Source organism: Meles meles, chromosome 8 (genome assembly GCF_922984935.1).
Source record: "Meles meles chromosome 8, mMelMel3.1 paternal haplotype, whole genome shotgun sequence".
NCBI classification, from domain to species: Eukaryota; Metazoa; Chordata; class Mammalia; order Carnivora; family Mustelidae; genus Meles; species Meles meles.
In genome coordinates this window covers 15,122,879-15,137,912 of record NC_060073.1, presented here as the reverse complement: position 1 = coordinate 15,137,912, position 15,034 = coordinate 15,122,879, and the positions used below count along the sequence as shown (strand labels likewise).

The window sequence follows — 15,034 nt, the reverse complement described above, 5'->3', positions numbered from 1 at the left end:
CCTGCTTCTCCTTCTGCCTCTGCCCCTACCCCAGCTCCTGCTCTCTCTCTCTCAAAAAAATAACAAGAAACAAAACAAAACAAAAAACAAAACAAAACAAAAAAACAAAAACAAACTTTAAAAAAGAAAAGAAAAGGTAAGAGGAATATTTTCCCTTTTTTGTGCTGTGAACAAGGATATAGTTTTTTTATTCAACACCAATCATACTCTCAGATACCAAGATAAGTTACTTAGAAACAATACCCAGACTGCTTTGGCAAAATCATGGCCATAACATTATCTCAACAATTATCTTGTTTATGCATTTTTGTACCTATATACTTTGTGAACTATGTATTTGTGAACAAATACACAATGTGAGCCTGACCCTCGAAAGGACTGTGGAAGGGTGAAGAAGTCTCACACTCATTGTAAGTGACCTTAAACTCTTCTAGGTCGTTAAGACATCCTGTGATTCTTTCACTTAAAATTTACATGATGTATGTGTTTAATACAATATGTGCACTCTTCAGAAGTAGAGGTGAAAGGATATTTACCAAAAATTTAACAAATAGCCCCAATAATAACATGAATGAGATGGGCACTGGTGATTGGTAATAAGAACAGAATGGGAAAGCATTCTGTGCAGACAGAGTGGACTGAGGAAAGGCAAGTCAAGTCTGTAATCCTTCAGTTAGGCTGAAAGTCCATGCCAGCAGTGGAAAGAAGAAAGGACTCAACAGTGCAAGAAATTTAATAATAAATGCACAATCCTCAACTTTGAATATTCCAAGTCTGAGATTTGTTGTTTACTGGTAAATCCTGGACAAAGCTTGGCAGGACAGTAAATTGACCTAACAGAGTTCAATTATGTGTCTACAGGACTCCAGCATTATTATTAGATATATAGCAAATGAAAGAAGATTGCAGAGTTCATTACCTTTTGGCATGACAAGATATCCCTGAAAAGATTAGCTTCGTTCTTAGTTTCAATAATGGCTCAGACGGGTCAGTGCTATATCCAGAATACTGAGTAAGTCCCCCGGAATATGTAGAAATCAGTGAGGAAGAAAATGAAAAACAAACAAAGCACAACAAAACAAAAGACCAACACTAAAAATGTTTACCTAGAGAGTACAAGAACAAAAGCTCTATTTTAATGTCTTCAGTTACTTGAAAGTCTCTTTATATAGAGGGTTAGACTTAATTTCTGTGAATTCCAGAAAGAGTCAGATCCATTTGGACCTTGAAAGCACAAGATAATATAATAGGAATAATATTACTCATGATAAACTTTCAAACATAGAATTGACTAGGATGGTTATTGCTTTGGTAAGTTCCACTGACAGACTTGGAAGAGAGATCATGAGATGAGGATAGGAGCTTTAATATGAGGAAGGGGCAGTGGAAGTTGTCGCTGAAGACAGCACGTAATAACACACGGAAATAATCAGGCATCCTTTTCCTTTCAACTGCACCAGTCTTGTCTTAGGCTTGGTTTAGAGTCCCCAGAAAGATGATGTGATGATATCCTCTAATGTTCTGGTAGTAACTGCAGTTTGTATCTCAGAATTCTTAACAGGCCTGAATGTGACCTAATAAAAGCCATCTAAGTTCCTGAATAGAGAAGCTCTTTTTTTTTCTTTTAATCAATATATATATCTAAATACATGACGCTCACAACAGGTCGACCCAGTCTTCCATGTAATGGAAAATGTGGTCACATGACTGATGCACTATCCCTCGATTAGTGGTAGCTTTAATGATTAGCTGTTGCTTGTTACAGACAAAGCTAAAAGTTGTGTGGGTTCATGGATGTGTTCAAGATGACGCTAACATGTTTACTGTGTCTCCAATTCCACTTCTACATTTAATCATGTGAAGACTTTTTTTTAGATTTAATCATGTAAAATTTGTATTATTTGAACTTCTGCTGGCTTACAGAAACAAAATGTTTATTTTTTTAAAATATTTTATTTATTTAACAGAGAGAGAGACAGAGAGACAGAGAGAGAGATCACAAGTAGGCAGAGAGACAGGCAGAGAGAGGGGGAAGCAGGCTCCCCGCTAAGCAGAGAGCCTGATGTGGGGCTCGATCCCAGGACCCTGAGATCATGACCTGAGCTGAAGACAGAGGTTTAGCCCACTGAGCCACCCAGGTGTCCCAAAATGTTTATATTTCTTAAACTAACTCATTGTTTCCATTTTTTATGGACCATCACACATAGGCTTGCCACATCAGAAAAAGGTTTTTGGTTGTTCTTCCAAGAGATATTTCTCTTTCAGTACTGTATTTGTGTGTGTGCGTGTGTGTGTGTGTGTGCGTGTGTGTGTGTGTGTGTGTGTGTGTGTGTCTGTTATAATCACTGATAAATAAGCGGGTTTCTTTTTCCATTTCAATATAATATGCACTACAGATTGCATAACCAACAGATGATACTTTATGCGAAACCTGCAAAACTACTTTCAAAACACTCCCTCAGAAAACAGTTTTAAATCATAGAGTATTTTGAGCCTTAAAAATGACGATATGGTGTGGATGTAATTGACAGAAGGTAGTTATCTGTGGAATTTTTGACCACACCACTTAGAGAGCCTCTTAAGTAGACGTTTTATGCATCCCTGATAATGGGATATATCTAGAATAGTAAGCAATCTATATATCAAAACAGATTTGTGAGTGTCTGATGATATATTCCCCCCCAAAAAAATTTCGTATTATGTTTTTCTTTATATATTAAAAGTGTTTAATCTTCCCGAAGCCACTTCTGCCATGGCCATATGACTACTAAGATATGCTCAGTGTTTTTCAGATCATGCTCTGTGTCTCCTTTGTTCTTATTGAATTCTATTTTATCTTGAGGGCATTGAACGCTCTAAGAATCATGTGTATTTACAGATCTTTTATAGCACATACTACTGGTAAGTCCTATTTTTTTTTCTTATTTTCCAGATGAGGAAACTAAAGTACTGAAGGATACAGCTAATTGCACATAATCAAAAAGTCCGTAAAGTCGTGAAGTAAGATTCCAAAGTGAAGCAGAAGGCTCCTGAGTACCCACTGACCGCATTGCCTTCACTGGCTTACACTGACCTGTCCTGATTGTCTTTCACTCTTCCTTCTCAAGTTCTGCTGCTCAATTCTCTTTGCTTCTCCTTTGCTTATTTTTTTTAAAATCAAGAGCCATGGTCCTGGGTGAGGACAATCAGAGCTCTGTGACCACATTCATCCTCCTGGGTTTCTCAGAATACCCAAACCTCCAGATAGCCATCTTCCTGGTGTTCTTGATCATCTACACAGTCACTCTGGTGGGAAACCTGGGCATAATTGTGGTCATAAGGTTCAATCCCAAACTCCACACACCTATGTACTTTTTCCTCAGCCATCTGTCCTTTTTGGATATTTGTTATTCCAGTGTCTTTACACCTAAACTGCTAGAAATCTTGGTCATGGAAGACAGAACGATCTCCTTCAAAGGATGCATGGTACAATTTTACTTTGTTTGTGCATTTGTGATAACGGAAATGTTCATGTTAGCAGTTATGGCCTATGACCGGTTTGTGGCTGTTTGTAACCCTCTGCTCTACACAGTTGCTATGTCTCAGAAACTCTGTTCCCTCTTGGTGGCTGGAACTTACGCGTGGGGTGGAATATGTTCCTTGACACTCACATATTCTCTTTTGGAACTATCCTACTGTGGTCCCAACATTATAAATCACTTTGGCTGTGAATATTCTGCGATCCTCTCTTTATCCTGCTCTGACCCCTACATCAGTCAGATGATGTGTTTGGTCATTTCTACATTTAATGAGGCTTGTAGCCTCCTGATTATCCTGGCTTCCTATTTATTCATAGTTGTCACCATTGTCAAGATGCCTTCTACTGGTGGACTCCAGAAAGCCTTCTCCACCTGTGCCTCCCACCTGACAGCCATCACCATCTTCCACGGGATCATCCTTCTTCTCTACTGTGTGCCCAACTCCAAAAGCTCGTGGCTCCTGGTCAAAGTGGCTACTGTGTTTTTTACGGTCATGATCCCCATGTTGAACCCCCTTATTTACAGCCTGAGGAACAAAGATGTGAAAGACACGGCCAGGAAGTTAATCCATAACAAACTGCTTTCTCACTCAATGTGATTTTGATTTTTACACACACACACACACACACACACACACACACACTTTTAAATACTTTTTATACATTGCATTGATGGTTATTCATTTTTTTCTTCAAATAATTGGAGAAAATTTATTCAGAAAATTAGTTAATTTTATACAACTGTGATTATTAAGTCTCACTGTACTTTAAGAAATCACTTGCAGGGACACCTGGGTGGCTCCAGTCTGTTAAGTGTCTACCTTCAGCTCAGGTCATGATCCCAGAACCCTGGGACCAAACCCCACAGCAGGCTCCTTGCTCCATTGAAAGCATGCTTCTCCCTCTGCCTCTGCCTCTCCTCTTGCTTGTGCTCTGTTTCAATCTCTGACAAATAAATAAATAAAATAAAATAAAAAAATAAAAATAAAAAGGAGAGAGAGAGAGAGAGAGAAATCTCTTGCAGATTAAAAGAAAAGAAAGAAGGAAAATTCTCAAGTTCTACTCCCAGAGTACAGTATGTTAAATAATGGTCCTCTAAAGAAGTCTTCATCCTAACTCCCGGAATCTATGAATATGTTACTCTTCCATGTTCCCTTCCTTCCCTTTCTCCTTATTCTTCTCTTCCTCCTTCTCAAATCAGGAAATATGACAAACACATAAAAAAGTACTTTTGAATAATTTTTCCTTTCCATGTGTTCCCTTTTCCAAGACAGTAAAGACAAAACATTATCAGCACTTTTCAAAATATCCATAAGTAGTCTCTAATCACTGCCTTTCTAGCACCACTAGGAGCAGAACTGGCTATGAGAGTATAAATGCTAACCTTGTCTCCTTTTGAAGTGCATATAAGTGTAACCTTAGAGTGTATATTCCATTGTATCTGGCTTTGGCTCAAAATTTATTTTGAATGGATATTGAAATTATTAGCTGTAACAGTAGTTCATTTTCATTAGTGAATAATATTCCATAAAAAAGTCATAGTTGGCTTATTTATACTATTAAGAAACTTTTGGTTATTTCATCTTCTTGACCTTTATGAAAATGCTGCTATGAACACTTTTGCACAGACATCTGCTTTTCTACACATAAGCAAGCTCTCATTCTGTGAGATGTGTTCTGTATCTGAAAGTTCTGGATCACAAGGAGCTGATTTCTTCTCTTTTATTTGATGCCATCAAACAATATTCCAAAGTCAGTGGATTAATTTAAATTCTCCCTTATCATGTGTGACTTTTAATTATTGCCCATTCTTGCCAACATTTAATATTGTCACACTAGATATGTTAATATCTTCAATGTTGATCGGTGAGTAGTTGTTATCTCACTTTGGTTATAATTTAAATTCCTCTTATTATCAACGTGGTTAAATTTCCTTTATTTTATTTATTTATTTATTTATTTATTTATTTATTTGAGAGAGAGAGAGGAGGAGGAGGGACAGAAGGAGAGAATCTTCAAGGAAACTCTCCACTGGGTGCAGAGCTGGACACAGGGCTCATTCTCGTGACCCATAAGATGATGACTGGAGCCAAAATCAGGAGTCCAATGCTTAAGGAGGGCACATGTGGTGATGAGCACTGGGTGTTATACACAACTAATGAATCATTGAACACTACATCAAAAACTAATGATAACCTATATGCTGGCTAACTGAACATAATAATAATAGGAGATCAATGCTTAACTGACTGAGCCATCCGGGTGCAACTTAAATTTCTTTTAATATGATTATTAGTAGTTATTTGCTCTCTTTCCTTTGTGACATACCTATTTTGGGTTTTTGCCCATTTTTTATCTTCTGTCATAAATATGTAGTTCATTATACATTTTAAATAAAAGCCCTTTGTTCAATAGATGTACCATGACTGTATTTTCTCCTAGACTGTGGCTGTCTATCCACTCTATTCATGATGTATTTGATGACACAGATTTCTTAATGTTTACTGAAGCAGGGTTTATCAGACTGTTCCTTTACAGTGATGAGCTTCTAATGTCCTATTCAGGATATATTTATTTCCTCTAAATGAATGAAGATATTCCCACATTTTATGTGCTAAGTTGTCCCAAATTTCATACATTATTATCTTTGATATTATACTCTATTTTCTCTTGGATTCTAGATTTTATTTTATTCCTTTTACACTGATTTTCAAAATTATTCTAAGATCAAACTGGAATTAAATTTTGGTGTGATATGAAAATTGGCTGATTTTATGTTTTAATCTATGGATGTATATTTTCCCGGAAATACTTATTGCAAAATCACTCCATTAACTGACCTATAGTGCAGTTTTTTTCCCACACATATATGTCACTATATGTATAGCATACAAACTTTCTATATGCTTCTCTCTGTTTCATAGTCAGAACGATACATAACTAATAAGATATGGTATCCAGTAAAGTCACTCCTGAAAAGTTACTCCCTTTCTTACAGGATAATTGAGATGTCTTTTGATCCCTACCTTTTCAAACAAATTTTAGAATCATTCTTCTTTGGTTTTAAGACAGAATTACAGCAGAAGTATAGATCCATTTTGAAAGAAATGACAATTTGCATCCTTAAGTCTTCCAAATCATGAGACCGCTATATGTATCTGTTTAGATTTGCTTCAATTTTTGCAATAGAGATTTTGCCACATTGGTTTTTTGTAAAGTTCTTGCAAATATTTTGTGAAATTAATCTCTGAGTGTGTGATCTTTTTTGTACTATTTTATTTTACTTATTTTTTTTTTAAGATTTTATTTATTTATTTGACAGAGATCACAAGTAGGCAGAGACGCAGACAGAGAGCCTGGAGGAAGCATACTCCCTGCAGAGCAGAGAGCCTGATGTGGGGCTCTATCCCAGGACCCTGGGATCATGACCTGAGCTGAAGGCAGAGGTTTTAACCCACTGAGCCACCCAGGCACCCCTTTCGTACTATTTAAAATTTCATTTGTAAAATGTGTATCATTTTTAGATCAGAATCTAATTTATTGCTATATTGATTTTACTTTGGGACATTCTACCAAAATCTCATGAAAATTTTATAATTTTTTGTAGATTAGTTTGGATTTTCAACATGTATATCATATCATCACTGATTAAATATATTCTGATTTTGCTGTTTCCAATATTATTCCTTTTCATTATTTTTTTGTTTTTGTCTAAGTACCTAAGAAGTTCAGTGTAACTTTGAATAAACATAGTAAAAGTGGCCATCCTTGATTTTCTCACTTCATGAGGAAAGCATTTAATATTTCATATTTAAGATGTTTTCTAGGGACACTTGGGTGGCTCTGTCAGTTAAGTATCTGCTTTTGTCTCAGGGTGTGAATCGCAGGGTCCTGGGATGGAGCCTTGTATCTGGCTGGCTCCCTGTTTAGTGGGAGTCTGCTTCTCCCTCTCCCTCTGCCCTCCTTCCCCATTCCTGCACATTCCCTCTCAAATAAAAAATAAATAAGTAAAATCTTAAAAAAAGAAATAGAATACGTTTCTGATAGATTTTTTGTACATTCCTCTTTTTTCCAGATTAACAAAGTTACCTGCTTTATTTGTCCATGTTTTTGCAATGTTTTGGAGAGTAGATGTGGAATTTCATTAAGCTGCTTTCTCTTCATCTGAGTTCCTTTAATATTTTCATATGGAAACTTACATTTTTTGGATTCTCTAATGTTAAATCAAATGGTTATTGTCCTGAGAACATGAATTTTAAATGTTATATAGTAAATTATTCTATTAGTTTATTAGTGGGTTCCCATATTCTTACATTGTTGGTGAGGGTAGAAATTGGCAGAATTACTTTAGAGAGCAATTTGGTAATAGCTATCCTAAGAAAATACACATAGCAATACCACTTCTGAGAATTCTTCCTAGAGTTACTTTGAAAAGCAAAGGAAAGAGATACACAGTTGGATATTTTTGAAGTATTATTTATAGTAGCAAAAGAATATAGAATACTATATTAGAATATAGTAGCAAAAGAATATAGTAGAAAAAGAATATAGAAATATTCTATATATTCTATATATATAGACTATATAATATATAAATATATATATTTATATATAGAATATAGTTATATATATTCTATATATTCCATATAGAATATAGAATTTGAAATACTCATTATTATGTGTTTGGCTTATAAACTGTAGTACCAAATAAAGTGTTCCAGAAAAATTGAGCAAGAACCACACAGTAGTCCTAATTCAACATCTTTTATGTAAGAAGTGCATACGCATGTCTCTCCATGTATGAATATATATATATGCAATACTATTTCTTGAGGATTCAAAAAAGTGAAACAAACAAGCAAAAATAGGTGACAAGTGGAAAAGTTGATGGGATGACAGGCAGAAGGGAGGGAAAGAGGGAGATTTTCTTTTTAAACTATCTTTGGAATCACATTAGGTAAATGTGTCATGTAAAGAAAGACCATTACATTTAATTTATCATAAATGGTTTTAATATAGAAATTGATGACTCAAAATGTTGGCATGGTCTCTCAATTTTATAATCACCAAGGTATCTGTTTCTATCTTTCTATTTTTTACAGATTGATTGATACAGATATAAATACATGTTATACATATAATAGATACAAATATATATTAATATTTTTTGTGTTTTGAGTATGGCAATATTTATATATTTAATCTATGTATTTCAGATTGTAAATATATTATATTACAAATATCAGTATATATTTTGAGAGCCAGATTATACTGAACTTGTAAAAATTAATTAAAATTTCATGGAGAATTCATCATCACCCTTTTAATCCATAATTTTAGAAGTGCTATTGCTGTCTTTGAACTGTAATATGATGCAACACTTTGGCTTCAACAATTATTTTAACCATTTCTGGCAATGTTCATATTTTACACTCAGCTTATTTCATGAAATTATAAACTTTTGACCTGTTTTCAGGTTTTAGTTATTTTGTTGCTTATAATTAGGTTAGACTTTCAGAAATTTTTCACTGTACTATATTGTGTGAAGAGTTACAGGGGGTTTTAAATACTAAAGAGAATTAATGGTCTGGGGAATGGTCCAATTCCTACTTCTAATTAGCAACACAGGCTTGGAGTACTTAAAATAACTCCCAGATTGTTAATACCAAGAATGCAATTATCTTTATGAAAATCACACTCTATGACAAAATAGACATTAGAATCTCATGCTAATTCCATTTTTATTTCAAGAAACAACTGAGATAATATGTATAGAATTGCTTTTTAAGTTGTAATTATAATTTGCAAATATAAATGGCTATACTATGAGATATTTATATTTTCTTCTTTTCATTTCACAAATATTGAATATATAACTAAGCTAGACACTAAATAAAATACAGATACGCAAGGAAAACAATCAATTTAAGCACTAGTTAAGAAAATTGATATAATGAAATATGTCTTTAGTCTGTTGTGACTTTAGTATCTCTTTACATGAAGGGATGAAATTTGAATCCTGATTATTCTACATACCAAGGCTGTGACCTAGAAAATTAGATTTTTTTACGTTTAGTTTATTTATTTATTTATTTTTTGTGAAGCATGTGCAGTTTTAGAAAATGATATGTAAGTTTGGATTCACCAAATAAATTCTAGTTTTTTAGTAATTGAGTGTTTGGAAATGCTAATTATTAACTGTTACATCTCCCACCTCTCCCTCCACACCCACAGCCACAGACATTAAAAAACCAAGTGACAAAACGTGTAGCAAAACGACTCAAAGTGAAAGCAAAGGTGGATGCTGAAAGGCTAGTTGTTACATTGTACTATTTTAGGTGATAGTGCTTTGGCAGCAACAGTTGTGATGGTGGAGAGTCCATGAAATGAGCCTATTAATGTGAAGGTTGATATTTTTAAAATAAGTTTTAAATTTTTTAGTACTTTCCACTCTACAAAATAAATTGTAAAAATACTTTAGAGTGTGTGTTGAGTTTGAGGAGTTCTTTATAGATCCTGGATATCAACCTTTTGTCTGTACTGTCATTTGCAAATATCTTCTCCCATTCCGTGGGTTGCCTTTTTGTTTTGTTGACTGTTTCCTTTACTGTGCAGAAACTTTTGATCTTGATGAAGTCCCAAAAGTTCATTTTCACTTTTGTTTCCTTGGCCTTTGGAGACATATCTTGAAAGAAGTTGCTGTGGCTGATATCGAAGAGGTTACTGCCTATGTTCTCCTCTAGGATTCTGATGGATTCCTGTCTCACGTTGAGGTCTTTTATCCATTTCGAGTTTATCTTTGTGTACGGTGTAAGAGAGTGGTCGAGTTTCATTCTTCTACATATAGCTGTCCAGTTTTCTCAACACCATTTATTGAAGAGACTGTCTTTTGTCTACTGTATATTTTTTCCTGTTTTGTCGAAGATTATTTCACCATAGAGTTGAGGGTCAATATCTGGGCTCTCCCCTCTGTTCCCTGGTCTATGTGTCTGTTTTTATGCCAGTACCATGCTGTCTTGGTGATCACAGCTTTGTAGTAAAGCTTGAAATCAGGTAACGTGATGCCACCAGTTTCATTTTTGTTTTTCAACATTTCCTTAGCAATTCGGGGTCTCTTCTGATTTCATACAAATTTTAGGATTATTTGCTCCAGCTCTTTGAAAAATACCGGTGGAATTTTGATCAGAATTGCATTAAAAGTATAGATTGCTCTGGGCAGTATAGACATTTTAACAATGTTTTTTCTTCCAGATAATCATATCAAAAATGGGCAGAAGATATGAACAGACACTTCTCCAATGAGGACATACAAATGGCTATCAGACACATGAAAAAATGTTCATCATCACTAGCCATCAGGGAGATTCAAATCAAAACCACATTGAGATACCACCTTACACCAGTTAGAATGGCCAAAATTAGCAAGACAGGAAACAACGTGTGTTGGAGAGGATGTGGAGAAAGGGGAACCCTCTTACACTGTTGGTGGGAATGCAAGTTGGTGCAGCCATTTTGGAGAACAGTGTGGAGATTCCTCAAGGAATTAAAAATAGAGCTTCTCTATGACCCTGCAATTGCACTACTGGGTATTTACCCCCAAAGATACAGATGTAGTGAAAAGAAGGGCCATTTGTACCCCAATGTTTATTGCAGCAATGGCCCAGTCGCCAAACTGTGGAAAGAACCAAGATGCCCTTCAACAGACAAATAGATAAGGAAGATGTGGTCCATATACACGATGGAGTATTATGCCTCCATCAGAAAGGATGAATACCCAACTTTTGTAGCAACATGGATGGGTCTGGAAGAGATTATGCTGAGTGAAATAAGTCAAGCAGAGAGAGTCAAGTATCATATGGTTTCACTTATTTGTGGAGCATAACAAATAACATGGAGGACATGGGGAGATGGAGAGGAGAAGGGAATTGAGGGAAATTGGAAGGGGAGATGAACCATGACAGACTATGGACTCTGAAAAACAACTGGAGGGTTTTGAAGGGGTGGGGAGTGGGATGTTGGGGAACCAGGTGTTGGGTAATAGGGAGGGCACATATTGCATGGAGCACTGGTGTGGTGCAAAAACAATGAATACTGTCACGCTGAAAAGAAATAACAGAAAAATATCAAAAGCTCCTGAAAAAAAGAAAATACTTCAGAGTTTCCGTACACACCTTTCTCAATTATCCATATTGTTAACATCTTATACAATTAACATGATTCATTTGCCAAAGCTTCTGCACAGCATAGGAGACAATAAATAATAAAATGGAAGCCTATAGAATGGTAGAAAACATGTATGAACCATATATCTGAAAAAGGATTAATTTCTGATACTACAAATAAGGAACTCATACAATTCAATAGCAAAAACAAGCAAACAAAAAAACAAAACAAGTAAACAAACAAACAAAAACAACTTATAATACAATTAGAAAGTTGGTTAAGGGGCGCCTGGGTAGCTCAGTGGGTTAAAGCCTCTGCCTTCGACTCAGGTCATGATCCCAAAGTCCTGGGATTGAGCCCCGCATTGAGCTCTCTGCTCAGCAAGGAGCCTGCTTCCCTTCTCTCTCTGCCTGCCTCTCCACCTACTTGATATGTCTGTCTGTCAAATAAATAGATAAAATCTTTAAAAAAAAAAAAGAAAGAAAGTTGGCTAAGGACTGAATTTAGACATCCCTTCTAAGACATACAAACAGTCAAAACAAACAGTCCAAAGGTGGGCCAAAAGAAAAAGAAAAAAAAAAGTTTGCTCTCACTTAATTATCAAGGAAATAAACACAAATCAAAACAATGACTCACCTCAAACATATGTGTGTATATATATATGTAACGATATATATGTTACATATATATATATCGTTATATATTGTTATATATATAATAAATGTTGATAAAGCTATGAAGAAATAGTAACCCTCATGCACTGCTGTTGTGAATGCAAAATAGTGCAGTTGCTATGGAAAACCGTATAGAGGTTTTTCACAAAATTAAAAATTTAAGTAACATGTGATCCAGGGTTAAGTAATAACCCTGCATCTTGGTATTTATCCAAAAGAATTGAACTCAAGATTTCAAAAATATTTTAGCATTCTCATGTTCACTGAAGAGCCATTCACAATATTCAAGATGCAGAAATAGCCTAAATGTCCATGGACAGATAAATGGATAAAGAAAATGTGGTATAGATATACAATTGGATACAATTCCGCCTTAAAAATAAAGAAAATTCCAAAATATGTGACCACAGGATGAACCCTGAGGACATTATGAAAATGAATTAAGTGAGTCACAGAAAATAAATTCCACTTAAACAAGATATATAAAATAACCAGATTATTGGAATCAGAGCAGGGAATGATAGTTGCTGGGGACTGGGGAAAGGGAAGAAAAGGAGTTACAAATTAGTGGGTATAAAGTTTCAGTTTAAAGGATGAGTAAATTCCAGAGATTTGCTATATAAAATTATATTTGCTGTCAACAATACTGTATTCTATAATTAAAAATCTCTTAAGAAGGTAGAGGTCACATTAAGTGTTATTACCATGATAAAATGAAAAATTTGAAAAGAAGCATTAGTTCATTACAGGGCAGCTTGGGTGGCCCAGTTGGTTGAGCTTCTGACTCTTGATTTAGCCCTGATCTCAGGGATGGGAGATTGAGCCCTGTGTCGGGCTCCTTACTCAACACTGAATCTGAGATTCTCTCTCCCTCTGCCTTTGTTTCTCCACCAGCTGCTGTAATCTCTCTGTCTCTAAATAAATAAATAAATAAATAAATAAAAATTTCTTTTTAAAAAGAAGCATTAGTAGTACATTATGATCACTAAAATCTTAACTTTATATAGATTCTTTATTTTTAATTTTTTTTTCCCATCAGTGCTTTCTTTCTTGTCTGAGGTCCAATCCAGGCTTGGATTCAACCACATTGCATCTAATTGCTGTGTGTCTTCAGTCTACTCTGGTCTGTGACAGTTTTTCATTCTTTTCTTGTTCTCAACTCTGACAATCCTAAGGAATAGTGGCTAGGTATCTTGTGAAATGCTTCCAAATATGAGTTTGCATAATGATTTTCTCATTTTAGGCTGAGATTATGGGTTTGGGGAAAGAATATCAGAGATAAAACCTTTCTCCTCATATAATATCAGGAGGTAAATGATATCCTCATTATATCATTGATGATGGTCACTTTCATCCTTTTGCTTAAGGTAGTGTTGAACAAGTATTCCACACTCCACACCAATGTGGAATTTGAAATGCAGTTGAGTTAATAGCAACTACTCTTGGATTGTTCTTCTTCTCTTTTCTTATTTTGAGCTCAACAGTTCATGTGTTCTTCAGTTAATACATATTATTTCAGGGGCATCTGGGTAGTTCAGTCTGTTAAGCGTCTGCCTTTGGCTCAGGTTTTGGTTCCAGGGTCTTGAGATATAGCCCCTCAGTGGGAAATCCCTGCTCAGCAGGGAGTCTGCCCCCATCTTTCCCTCTGCCTTCCCTCTCATGCTTTCTCTCATGCTCTCTCTCTCTCTCAAATAAATAAATCTTTAAAAATAAAAAATGCATATTATTTCAATAATTCAATATCTAAAAGCAATTAGTGGAATAGATGTGGTAATGTAATTATCCCAGTGCTTTAAAAGGAAATGCACATACTGCAATGACACAAGAGACAGTGTTTCAACTGTCTGTATGATTTGTGGTGCACTGAGGAACACCCCAATTATAAATATTTATAGCTATATCTTCATGGTCTTGGAGGCAGATATAAGACCCAGAGTTTGACAGAGTTTAGATTGTGGATTCAACTCTCAGGTTTTTTATTTTGTATTTCCTAAGATTTCTCATGTCCTGGGAATAAAATGCCATTTTACTGGCATACTTATTGAAATATACTGCTATTTTGTTTCAAATCTCAAGCCTGTTCCTATTTGAAAGAATGTTTTATTACTAAGGAAAAAAATGCCTGAGATTTATTAATTATAAGAAGAAATTCTCAGTAAATTAAGAACTTCTGGTTTCAGGTCAGTTCATTTCTCTTTTGGTAGCTTTCAATTTAGATGGGAAACATGGAACTCCATCTCAAATAGATTATTCCAAAAATTATATATAACCCATTTTGAGGTCAGAGATATTTTTACTCATGAAGCATGAAGTGTTTCTGAGAACTAAATTTTGTATTACAGAAACTGGCAGCAGTGAGCAATGCGGAAATCACAGAAAATTATGGGTTATTTATTAATTTTGTAATCCCATCCACGTCGTCGCAAATGGCAAGATTTCATTTCTTTTGATGGCTGCATAGTATTCCATTGTGTATATATACCACATCTTCTTTATCCATTCATCTGTTGATGGACATCTAGGTTCTTTCCATAGTCTGGCTATTGTAGACATTGCTGCTATAAACATTCGGGTACACGTGCCCTTCGGATCACTATGTTTGTATCTTTAGGGTAAATACCCAGTAGTGCAATTGCTGGGTCATAGGGTAGTTCTATTTTCAACATTTTGAGGAACCTCC

The 15,034-nt window shown here is 35.2% G+C and overlaps 1 protein-coding gene across 1 annotated transcript; it reads left to right on the top strand.

The window, feature by feature from the left end:
* The first annotated feature begins 3,165 nt into the window (after positions 1–3,165).
* Positions 3,166–4,116, top strand: LOC123949521 (olfactory receptor 5D18-like). Its single transcript, XM_046017039.1, has one exon. It carries the CDS (start codon positions 3,166–3,168, stop codon positions 4,114–4,116), a length of 951 nt encoding a protein of 316 aa, XP_045872995.1.
* Positions 4,117–15,034: the final 10,918 nt, after the last annotated feature.